This window comes from Biomphalaria glabrata, chromosome 5, assembly GCF_947242115.1.
Source record: "Biomphalaria glabrata chromosome 5, xgBioGlab47.1, whole genome shotgun sequence".
NCBI lineage: Eukaryota > Metazoa > Mollusca > Gastropoda > Planorbidae > Biomphalaria > Biomphalaria glabrata.
In genome coordinates, this window is record NC_074715.1 from 24,863,876 (window position 1) to 24,876,367 (window position 12,492).

Below are 12,492 nucleotides of genomic sequence, written 5' to 3' on the forward strand. Positions count from 1 at the left end.
CGCCCACGAACCACTGTACACTTGTATTGGCTCTGTGGTGAAACGTCTATAGTCGCCCACGAACCGCTGTACACTTGTATTGGCTCTGTGGTGAAACGTCTATAGTCGCCCACGAACCACTGTACACTTGTATTGGCTCTGTGGTGAAACGTCTATAGTCGCCCACGAACCACTGTACACTTGTATTGGCTCTGTGGTGAAACGTCTATAGTCGCCCACGAACCGCTGTACACTTGTATTGGCTCTGTGGTGAAACGTCTATAGTCGCCCACGAACCACTGTACACTTGTATTGGCTCTGTGGTGAAACGTCTATAGTCACCCACGAACCACTGTACACTTGTATTGGCTCTGTGGTGAAACGTCTATAGTCGCCCACGAACCACTGTACACTTGTATTGGCTCTGTGGTGAAACGTCTTGCTTCTTTCTAAGAGCAGTCAAATGTAAATCTAACACTCGCTATTTGGTCATTGTAATGATCTGATTCTTCACATTTTGTTTAATTTTGTCAAATCTTTCATTCTTCCCTAGCAGTTAAATATAGTAGATCTATATCATTTCTCTCCAAGAAAATGAGGAGCTTGCTCAGCCTTCAATTTCCTTTCCACAAACTTATCAATCTCGGAAAGTGCCCACCAAGAAACCAAATACAACAAAAACCTAAAAACCTCTAGACTCTAGACGGTCAGCCCAAGGAAGAGACTTTCAGGCCGAAGGGGAAGAAATGATCCGAAGTATTCCCTCAACTTGAAGTTCATTCGAGTCACTACCGTTACAGAGTCACGATTCCCTGACCCCCACCCCCCACGTGAGTTGATGCCACAGGGGAGCCCTTACTATTCTAACGTCTATACCTCCACTATCTTGATGGGATCGTCACTAGGAAGTCGGCCCTGGTGTGGACACAAAATAGTGATGGATATTGATTTGGGGTTAGCGAATCTCTGTATGATCTCAAGTACGTGAAATATACAGAGTACTCAAGTAGCCGTATAGAGTTTCGTTGTTTTTTAATCGTAAGTACGTGAAATATACAGAGTACTCAAGTAGCCGTATAGATTTTTGTCTTTTTTATCTCAAGTACGTGAAATATACCTCAGTACTCAAGTAGGCGCATAAGGTTTCCTTGCTTCTTTCGATATCCTTGTTATCTTCGTGAATGTTTTATCGGATAAATGGCCAGTCCAATTTTATCCAGCTACTAAGACCTGCAACAAAACTTAAAATAATATGGTCAACCATAGCGCATATGGATGAAATCTATAGTAGATCTAAATACATCTCATAAATCATATAGATGGTATTCAGGACATCAGATAGATCACATAGAACAGATAAACATCTAGAACCTATAGTCTAGCACTTTGATATTACAACACACTTTATATAAATTACAATGTCGCTGGTACTTGCTATTGGGACATTCAAAACTATAAACCAGCGTTTCCCGAAATCTGGAGCCCCTATTAGTTGGCAGCGTTGTATACATTTGTGAGCATTACTCGGTAAAAAAATAAAAAGGTTATTCATAAACATTTTTCGAAAATGTTAAATTATGAAATTAAATGTCATTGTATTCTAAGCAGGAGCCTTCCAACTGTTTTTGCGAGAGCCGCCTGGAATGTATTATAATAGCTCTTTTCTAGAAGACAAATGTGTTGCTACCGATATACCTGTGATACGTTCATTGCCACAGCAAGCAGGTCCCGCTACTCGAGGTATTGCTGATCACAAGAATGCTTATACCACAATCAATCCGATGACAGACGGACGTGCTCTATAGCTTCCAATGTCTCTCACTTCATTATCAGACTGCCTACGACCTCCTTAATTCCACAACCACCTCATCTTTGCCTATTCCTTAACGACATGGTTTGTTGACCTTTTGGGGCACCACACATGATCTGTCAATCGTCATTCTCCTTTCTTCTCTGTCTTTTGCCTTGAATAGAACAATGGCAGGCCCGTCCATTCTTTAATGTGGTCTTCTCGTCGCTTTCTCTGTCTGCCTCTTCTTCTTTTTCCTGGTACTGTTTCCTGAAGGAAAGTCTTTGCAAGCCTTTTGGAACTTGTGGCCATAGAGTTTTAGTTTACGTTTTTTTTAACAGTGGTCAGCAGGTCATCGTAAGGAGCAAGAGGACGTAGTATTTCTGAATAGTGGTCAGCAGGTCATCGTAAGGAGCAAGAGGACGTAGTATTTCTGAATAGTGGTCAGCAGGTCATCGTAAGGAGTAAGAAGACGTATAATTTCTAGAGCTCATAACCAATATTAGGTTGAGTATGATGATCTCGATTTGGAGGGTGGTAGAGATTTACTAGAATAGATGAAAACATAAATTTGGTATTCAAACATTTGCATTGAATCTAACATTATAACGTCTAGATGGACTCCTACATACACAGGAGAGAAGCACGACACATTGGACTCATTTCAATTATTAAAGCAGATGTCGAAGTAGACTGGTCCGCCGCTGACGTCCATAGACTCAAATATTTATCACTATTCAACAGTCCGCGCGGACAACTTAGCACCTAGCGTTACCTTCTGATGTCATCTCCACAGCGGGAACCACCAGGCCGCTCGTGCAGCTGGGTTAGACTGACACACATCACCTAGATAGACCTTTCATTGATCTCCTGACTGAGGGCGTCTCGCCTCTCTGCTCGAAATGATCCCTTTTTAATCAGGTTTAGGATTGCTTAGGTGACACTTATGTCAACTTCTCATGACATCAAGGCCATGTCAGCGCCTCCATTCCCGAGCGTTCTTCTTCTTCTTTCGCTTTCTTTCTCTCTCTCGAGGCGTTTTTTGTTTCACCCCCGACACTTGCAGCGTCTATTTCATTGGTTGATTTCTAGTGACGTATTCTACTAGAGACTAAGCACAACCACACAGTGACACACACACACACACAGTGAACATATAATGACACACACACACATACAACTATTCAGCAACAATAATAAACGAATCAATAGTTCAATGTGTTCCCATTGTGCCAGTGAATTCTGAAAGGTGGACATAATTAGCATGTTGTGTTTGTTGCTGCAGTCTGATTTGGATTGGCAGAACTTTTGTTTATGGGCCTTTTCTATCGCCGACAGTAGGTGTATGTGTGTGTGTGTGTGTGTGTGTGTTTGTAAGTAGTTGTAATAATCGGAGATTCCCGCTTAGAGCTAGCAAGAGAGAGAGAGGGGAAGAAAGAGATCTATACATTATAGAAGGCAATGTAAAGCATTTGTTATCGATAACACTATCTTTTTGACAATACCTCTCTTCAAGTCACAACTTCATGGAACCTGGACACGGATCTTTAAAACGGCTCTATCGATTTTCCTAGAAATTTAACAGTTGAATTTTTTAAAATGTATTTTTAAAAATGTTTTTTTTTTTTGGTTTTGTTTTTTGTTTAAGCACATGTTAGTGATTTCTTTTGGAGAGAAGTTTGGGTGATTATTGAGCTCATTCTTCATCTAGGTCAGGCTTGTATAGGGAATGAAGTCCTGCACTACTTCTATTCTACATTTTCTAGAACAGTTACAGCGAGTCATATGTTTTGAAATCTCAATGCAATATTTAATGTGCACAATTAGGAAGCAATACTTCAACTATGTGTGTGTGTGTGGTAAAGGACAGAACATCTTTGCACATATTGTACACATGGCACAGACTTTCTTCTATAAAACATTTTTCCCGCCATTTTGTGACGAGGTGTTCCACTGCTAGATCATATATTTATTGGAAAGCAGAGGTGGGTGTCGAGTGATGCAACCGTCACAAAGCCCTGCGCCTGGTGTAGTTTCTTAGTCCCTGTCAGGGTTGGCTGTGGCAGGTCAACATGTGCAGTGAGTCCTTCCCAGCTTAGCTTATCATAGATACCTGAGCAGTGAGTCCTTCCCAGCTTAGCTTATCATAGATACCTGAGCAGTGAGTCCTTCCCAGCTTAGCTTATCATAGATACCTGAGCAGTGAGTCCTTCCCAGCTTAGCTTATCATAGATACCTGAGCAGTGAGTCCTTCCCAGCTTAGCTTATCATAGATACCTGAGCAGTGAGTCCATCCCAGCTTAGCTCATCATAGATACCTGAGCAGTGAGTCCTTCCCAGCTTAGCTTATCATAGATACCTGAGCAGTGAGTCCTTCCCAGCTTAGCTTATCATAGATACCTGAGCAGTGAGTCCTTCCCAGCTTAGCTTATCATAGATACCTGAGCAGTGAGTCCTTCCCAGCTTAGCTCATCATAGATACCTGAGCAGTGAGTCCTTCCCAGCTTAGCTCATCATAGATACCTGAGCAGTGAGTCCTTCCCAGATTAGCTCATCATAGATACCTGAGCAGTGAGTCCTTCCCAACTTAGCTCATCATAGATACCTGAGCAGTGAGTCCTTCCCAGCTTAGCTCATCATAGATACCTGAGCAGTGAGTCCTTCCCAGCTTAGCTCATCATAGATACCTGAGCAGTGAGTCCTTCCCAGCTTAGCTCATCATAGATACCTGAGCAGTGAGTCCTTCCCAGCTTAGCTCATCATAGATACCTGAGCAGTGAGTCCTTCCCAGCTTAGCTCATCATAGATACCTGAGCAGTGAGTCCTTCCCAGTTTAGCTAATCATAGATACCTGAGCAGTGAATGCTGACGTATCAATATTAGATCTACTTGTACTTCAAACCAAGGAATGTGTTTGATCAGTTTGCCTAATGAAACCATTGTTGACCTGAAGCTAACATTGACCTAAGTGGCGTAGCTATGTTGAGGATATGGGGGGAGAAGAATTTGAAAATCTCCCCGGGCCCCCACTTGAGGGGTCCCAAGAATGAGTGTTCGAATATTTTGTTTACATTAAATATTAAATATTACGTCATTATTACATCATGCCATGATGTTGAATGTCAAAATGCAGGGCCCCCTAAAGAGGTTAAGCCTCCAAATGATGACTAATTTCTAGCTACGCCACTGATTGACCTGTCTGCCTTTGCAGCCAACTTTGACCTGCATGCCTAAAAAAAAAAGTTTATTTTGACTTGCCTGCCTTTAAAAAGCCAACTTTGACCCTGCCTGTCTAAAACGGCCTAATTGTAAGACTCAGAAGTGCTTTCAACATTATACGGCATTTGAGTGCAGGCAATTTTATTGCAACTAGGTATGGCCAAGACGATAGGGTTAACTTGTGACTGGCTTGTTTGAGAAAACATCTCAATTGTCTATCGTAAACCATCGTCTGCTGAACTTCCTTTTATGTTTTTCTAATTGTGAGAATTTAGGCGCGTGTTTGTGCGCCCACTCTGATGTCGGTGTGGGTCTGTTTCCCTGTCAGCCTGTGACAGTCTGATTTCTCAGGCTTTCTTCAACCTGTGCTACATTACTACGTGCTACCTGCTACATGTACCTGTGGTTTTATATGCTAGTATTCCTATCTCACTGGCTCTCTCCGTTGTCTCTGTCACTCTCTTATTCTCTGCCTCTCTCTGTCTGTCTTTCTCTCTGTCTTTCTCTTTGTCTTTCTCTCTGTCTCTCTCTGTCTGTCTTTCTCTCTGTCTTTCTCTCTGTCTGTCTCTCTGTCTCTCTCTGTCTGTCTTTCTCTCTGTCTTTCTCTCTGTCTCTCTCTCTGTCTGTCTCTCTGTCTCTCTCTGCCTCTCTTTCTCTCTGTCTGTCTCTCTCTGTCTGTCTCTCTCTGTCTGTCTCTCTGTCTGTCTCTCTCTTCTCATTGCCTACTATATTTCTTACTTATATAAGAAACTAAATTTGTAAATTAATCCCATTATGTTTAAAAACGCTCAAATAACCAAAAAACAGAATTTGTGTGAATGTTTATACTTTGTTTGGGTTGTGCATGCTATAAAATAAGCTGTTAAGATGTCTAACCTTGGTTTTAAAACCCAGACTCAAGTCGGAATCATTATTTAAAAGTCAAAATCTTTGGAACGTACCCGTGATCTTGAACAAATGATGTCAATCTTCCATGTCAATCTTCCATGTCAATCTTCCATGTCAATCTAAGGATTAGAATCTTTCTATCCACATTTGCTAATTCAACTCTACACTCCTGACTACTGAAGGCATACACTGCACGTCCGTAGGTGTAGATCTAAATAGAGAAAGTTTCTTTAAAGGATTAACATTCAAGTACTATTTCTTTGCCTATGTGCACGTGAATAGACAAATGAAATTCTTCTCTGAAAATAGACACACCGATCTTGATGCTGCAATAGTCAAGCATTGGTCAGACTGTTTCACTGGATTTTCTAATGCCTTGAGGGCATTGAGTGCCATGGGTGTAGTGTGAACAGGCATCCATTGCCCTGGATCGTGGACCAGAATTATTTCGTTTGAGTGGATATCTTGGATCATCATGGATGTGGAAGCGATGGATCATTTGAGCGAACTCCAGGTTCACAAAATGCTCCGGGGAGCGGGCCGCAGACACACCCTGGCTAACGTCCGGTAAGTGAAAAGTATGGTGTTTAGCTATTAAGTATACATTTAGTTTCACGTCCTAGGCTGTGGTATACACAAGTCAATACTGTGTCAGTAATTTGATCTTGCACTTTGTGGCTTGTACGCTGTCTTAATGTATTCTGACATTTAGATCTAGTATCTCAAAGATAATGACTGATTAGAACAAGGATCACACCAAACTCTCTCTCTCTCTCTCTCTCTCTCTCTCTCTCTCAGCCTCATCTCTTGTTGTGTGTGCAAGAAACGAACTAGAAGTCCCACACATTTACTGAGCACCAAACAGCAAAACCAACGGCCTTCTTTGTTTTAATACTTTTCAAGAAGCTCACCAAATCTTGCTCCAGAGAGTCACTGTTTGTTTCTGTATTCTCGTTGTAGAAACCCAACATTACCTAAAGGCAAGACCTTAGGTCGTTAGCTTTGTGTTCTATGTGTGTGTGTGTGTTCTATGTGTGTCTCATTGGATGTGCAATCGTTGAGACATGCTTCTCCATAGCAACACACACACACAGACATATCATCACACACATACACTTAGCTGTATAATGTTATGATGCTCAGTTGTCTTTGATTGTAATCCACAGTATCTTTTAGTTGTCTTTGATTGTAATGCACGGTATCTTTTAAGTTGTGTTTAATAGTAATGCACAAAACCTCCTAAGTTGTCTTTTTTTTTGTAATCCACATTATCTTTTAAATTGTCTTTGATGATAAACCGCAGTACCTCTTACATTGCCTTTGATTGTAATCCACAATACCTCTTGAGTTGTCTTTTAATTTATTTGTTTACAATTCCTCTTTTCAGCTTGCAATATATTTCTTCATCGGGTAAAAAAAAACCTGGGTGGACACGAGTCTCGAAAATTCTAGAAATTTACCGGTTATGATGTGTATACCTACTAAACAAATTGTTATCTAATTGGTGATATTGGGAAAACTTTGATTACACCGTTATAGTTTTTTAAAGTATAATAAAACAAAATCATTTAAATTTGGCTTGCGGTCTAGACAATCTATTCTATATCTTGAACACACATTCGTGAGCGGGTATTTCCCGCATGGTAAAGAGTTAAAGAAATAACTACGTGTTACGCACTGTGTTCTAAGTCTAGATCTCTAGGCCTAGCATTAGGATTGGATTAACTCCGAGTAGATGGATAGATGCGCTTAACCAGGATTTGTTTTGGGAAGGGGGGGGGGGAAGGACTAGGGCGGGGTAAAAATTTTCTTTTTTATTTTTTTATCTATCAGTCACATCCTTCAAACAATCATCAGCTCCATTGATGAGAAATTGCCTTTTTAAAGAACTTTTTTTTAATGTTACTTTTAAATTTCAACTTGTGATTTGAAATAAAGCAAAGAATGTATTGGTTCACTTTAGTTATGATTTAAAAAAAATACTAGATAGACCAAGGTAACAAGATAGACCCAGGTAAATAGATAGACCCAGGTAACTAGATATGCCCAGTTAACTAGATATGCCCAGGTAAATAGATAGACCCAGGTAAATAGATAGACCCAGGTAACTAAATAGATAGACCCAGGTAACAAGATAGACTCAGGTAACAAGACAGACACATGTAACAATATAGACCCAGGTAAATAGATAGACCCAGGTAACAAGACAGACACAGGTAACAAGATAGACCCAGGTAACTAGGTATGCCCAGGTAACTAGATAGACCCAGGTAACTAAATAGATAGACCCAGGTAACTAAATAGATATACCCAGGTAACAAGATAGACCCAGGTAACTAAATAGATAGACCCAGGTAAATAGATAGTCCCAGGTAACTAAATAGATAGACCCAGGTAAATAGATAGACCCAGGTAACTAAATAGATAGACCCAGGTAAATAGATAGACCCAGGTAAATACATAGACCCAGGTAACAAGATAGACTCAGGTAACTAAATAGATATGCCCAGGTAACAAGATAGACCCAGGTAACTAAATAGATAGACCCAGGTAAATAGATAGTCCCAGGTAACTAAATAGATAGACCCAGGTAAATAGATAGACCCAGGTAAATAGATAGACCCAGGTAAATAGATAGACCCAGGTAAATAGATAGACCCAGGTAAATAGATAGACCCAGGTAACTAAATAGATAGACCCAGGTAAATAGATAGACCCAGGTAACTAAATAGATAGACCCAGGTAAATAGATAGACCCAGGTAAATAGATAGACCCAGGTAAATACATAGACCCAGGTAACTAAATAGATAGACCCAGGTAAATAGATAGACCCAGGTAAATAGATAGACCCAGGTAAATAGATAGACCCAGGTAAATAGATAGACCCAGGTAACTAAATAGATAGACCCAGGTAAATAGATAGTCCCAGGTAACTAAATAGATAGACCCAGGTAAATAGATAGACCCAGGTAAATACATAGACCCAGGTAACTAAATAGATAGACCCAGGTAAATAGATAGACCCAGGTAAATAGATAGACCCAGGTAACAAGATAGACTCAGGTAACTAGATGGGCCAAAGTGGCTAGAAGAGACAAATGAATTCTAATTGCTGGAAACGAAACTATTCAAGAGTAAACAGAGTCCCCAAGAGAACTGGATTGGTCAAGACCAAGTCTCTTGTTGCCTACACGCATTTGTTCTTGTTGTTTTCATTGACTGTAAGAAGACGCATTCAGTATTTCTGAATAAGAGCAGAAGAAATGCACTTCGGATAGCCTACAGTGTAATAGTCACTCATAGACACACACACACGCACACACATGAATAAACCAATTTCATAAAATAAAATTTGAGTTAGAAATTAGATACCCCTCATTTATTTATTCGCACCTTGTTGGAGTCAATACTTACACCATTGTTTGTTATAGATTTACATATTGAGCCTCTTCAAGGGACTGTTACTGACGTCAGCTGACGACAACTTTCGGTATCTGTAGATCTGTTTTATATTTACATAAGAATCCTACCGCTTGTAACATGGCTTGTGGAGTTCAGTCACCTCTATACGAGACTTATATCCACGACTAAGTCTTCAGGCTTTATTAATAGTGTGAAGCACTTTACCTTTCAGTTTGGACGATTTGTTTTCGCATTTTTTTAAAATAATGAAACAGAATTTAAAAAAAAATGCACTACCAGTTGCAAATCACTAAACAAAAAATAAAGCTTACACAATGTAGTGTCTTGAAGTATAGAATCACAGAGTCACTACTAGTCTTGATAGCTTTTTGGTTATGTAAGAGCTACGTCAAAAAGATTACATTTCAAACTTCCGAGGTCTAACGTTAATTTTTTAATCCGTGATAATTATGTTGAATGTTTTCTTCCGTATAAAACTGAACAAGTTAACATTTAGTCAGAGTAGAGAGTAGAAAGTGTATAGACTGGAATAAAAAAACTTTACATCGAAAACAAAGTCAAAAAAAAAAAAAATTAAACTAAATGAAATAGTGTGATTTGCTTAAAAGTGTTATAAACTACTGCTGTTATTTGAAAGGTGTTATGGACTACTGTTATGTGAAATGTGTTATAATAGACTACTGCTATTCAACGGAAGGAGTTATGGACTACTGCTGAATAATTATAATTCACATCCTTGGCAAATATACACACTTTGCTCGAATAGTAACCAAACAGTTTTGCAGCTGACTCTTATCGCTCTCAAACAGCCACTTCCAATGTCATACTGACCAAAATGTCATCAGAGTTAAGCCAATCAATTCGTTTACGTCTAAACAATGGTGTCTGTTACATTCAAATGTCCGAGTCTGTTTACATTTAGCCAGCGGTCAGTAGTATGGGAGACAAACGTTCACATATGTGACGTGACTTAAGATGACAAAACCTTATAGTCAAAGTAGTACTCTGAACAACTCTGTTGAACGGTCATATTTATTTTGTGTGGTGCTTACCCCTGTTTCTATTCATTTCATATAAGGAATTGTGTCTGCCTGTATTGAGTAGAAGCTAAGTATACTAGATATTACTTTGGGTTTGAGGCATACAATCCTCAACACAATAATATATATTTAATTCTCTATTGACCATCTTCTAAGACAGTGATGCTCAACCTTAGTCGGACGGCGGGCCATTTTAATTTTCGATACTCGTGTCGCGGGTCACATCAACAAAAGTTTTTTTTTAAAAAGGAAATAGACCAATAATCATTTTTATACTGGACCAAATTCTCATTAGACCATACTGGTCCAAGTCTCATTAAACTACACTGGACTACATTTCAATATATACTTTACAATTTCCATTCGACAGTACCATAGTTGATTAAAAGTTTGTCTTATGTAGACTCACGTCTAGTGTAGTCATGGCTTAGTCAGTGCCCCGGTCCAATCAGCTCCCAATGTGACGTCTCATTAACCGTTACAAACCACGTGATCATGTACTGATAAGACAAGGACCAAGATACTACTAGTATTTGGGATTATATATCTGAGTGGCCACATTGTCTTTCCCGCGGTTAATGTTACAAACTACACCATCATTCATGGATAGCAGTAAGCATACCATAAGAACACGTCTTCTCATCCTGTCACCTCGTACAGCCAGGTCACACTCCATTGCACTAGTCACGGAACGAGAGAAACTCCACCGCGAGGCTATCAGACGACAAAGGTAAATGTCTTATTACTCTTTTTTTCAGTTTGTGCATTTATGTAAAGTGATCTAGACCTAGGCCAGGATCTAGTAGATGAGATCACACTCTTCCAGATCTAAGTTTTGATTAGAATTACGGCATTAAAGATTTTAAAATAATTACAACATGAGAGTGTTTGTAATAACATGATCTCAATAGCAGCCTTTGTTTGATTGATTGTAATATGATCTCAACAGCAGCCTTTGTTTGATTGATTGTAATATGATCTCAACAGCAGCCTTTGTTTGATTGATTGTAATATGATCTCAACAGCAGCCTTTGTTTGATTGATTGTAATATGATCTCAACAGCAGCCTTTGTTTGATTGATTGTAATATGATCTCAACAGCACCCTTTGATTGATTGTAATAACATGATCTCAACAGCAGCCTTTGTTTGGTTGATTGTAATATGATCTCAACAGCAGCCTTTGTTTGATTGATTGTAATAACATGATCTCAACAGCAGCCTTTGTTTGATTGATTGTGATAACATGATCTCAACAGCAGCCTTTGTTTGATCGATGGTAATAACATGATCTCAACATCAGCCTTTGTTTGATCGATGGTAATAACATGACCTCAATGGCAGCCTTTGTTTGATCGATGGTAATAACATGACCTCAATGGCAGCCTTTGTTTGATCGATGGTAATAACATGACCTCAATGGCAGCCTTTGTTAGATTGATTGTAATAACATGATCTCAACATCAGCCTTTGTTTGATCGATGGTAATAACATGACCTCAATGGCAGCCTTTGTTAGATTGATTGTAATAACATGATCTCAACATCAGCCTTTGTTTGATCGATGGTAATAACATGACCTCAATGGCAGCGTTTGTTTGATTGATTGTATTAAGATCAAGATTTTAATTCGCCAACACCTATCCTTTAGTCTGTTGGACGTTTGGGACACCACATATGATCTGTCCACAGTGTTTCTTCATTCTTCTCTATCACTTTACCTATAATCCATTCTCCGACGTATCACTATCTATTTTTCTCTGGTACTGTTCCCTGCAGGAAGGTATTTGCGAGCTCTATAGGATCTTGTGATATGGCCAGACGTTATAAATTTATGTTTTGACTGTAGTCAGCAGGTCATCGTGATGCCTATTGGCCATTGTGATCCTGTTTCGAATGTCCTCATTTGTGATACAGTCTATGTAGATGATACTCTGGATCTTTCTTTACTTGACTCTTGAGCGTTTGGAAGTATCCTAACCCAGCACCTTCTAAGAACACAATTGACTGAAAACCATAGAAAATGGACGAGAGAGTTCACGTGTTTGGTTTCAATGTGCCAGGAATACAAGTAAATTCTCCAGGACATCACGTGATTTCCAAATAAAAATTGATAACCTTCACAGACCCTTTTGGTCCATAAAAAAACCTATAT

The 12,492-nt window shown here is 39.4% G+C and overlaps 1 protein-coding gene across 8 annotated transcripts in view; it reads left to right on the top strand.

Annotated features, from left to right (window-relative positions):
• The window catches only part of LOC106059246 (cAMP-specific 3',5'-cyclic phosphodiesterase 4C-like), a 295,596-nt gene that overhangs the window by 97,385 nt on the left and 185,719 nt on the right, over window positions 1-12,492 (top strand). The window contains exon 2 of one of the 8 annotated variants that reach the window (XM_056029194.1): window positions 5,882-6,442. The exons of 5 other annotated variants lie outside the window; for them this stretch is intronic. In XM_056029194.1, coding sequence (XP_055885169.1) covers window positions 6,351-6,442 — 92 coding nt within the window. In that variant the 5' untranslated portion in view covers window positions 5,882-6,350. Of the gene's footprint in view, window positions 1-5,881; window positions 6,443-9,075; window positions 11,070-12,492 lie in introns of those variants that run through there. 2 more of the 8 variants (XM_056029195.1, XM_056029190.1) reach the window with 2 other exon arrangements.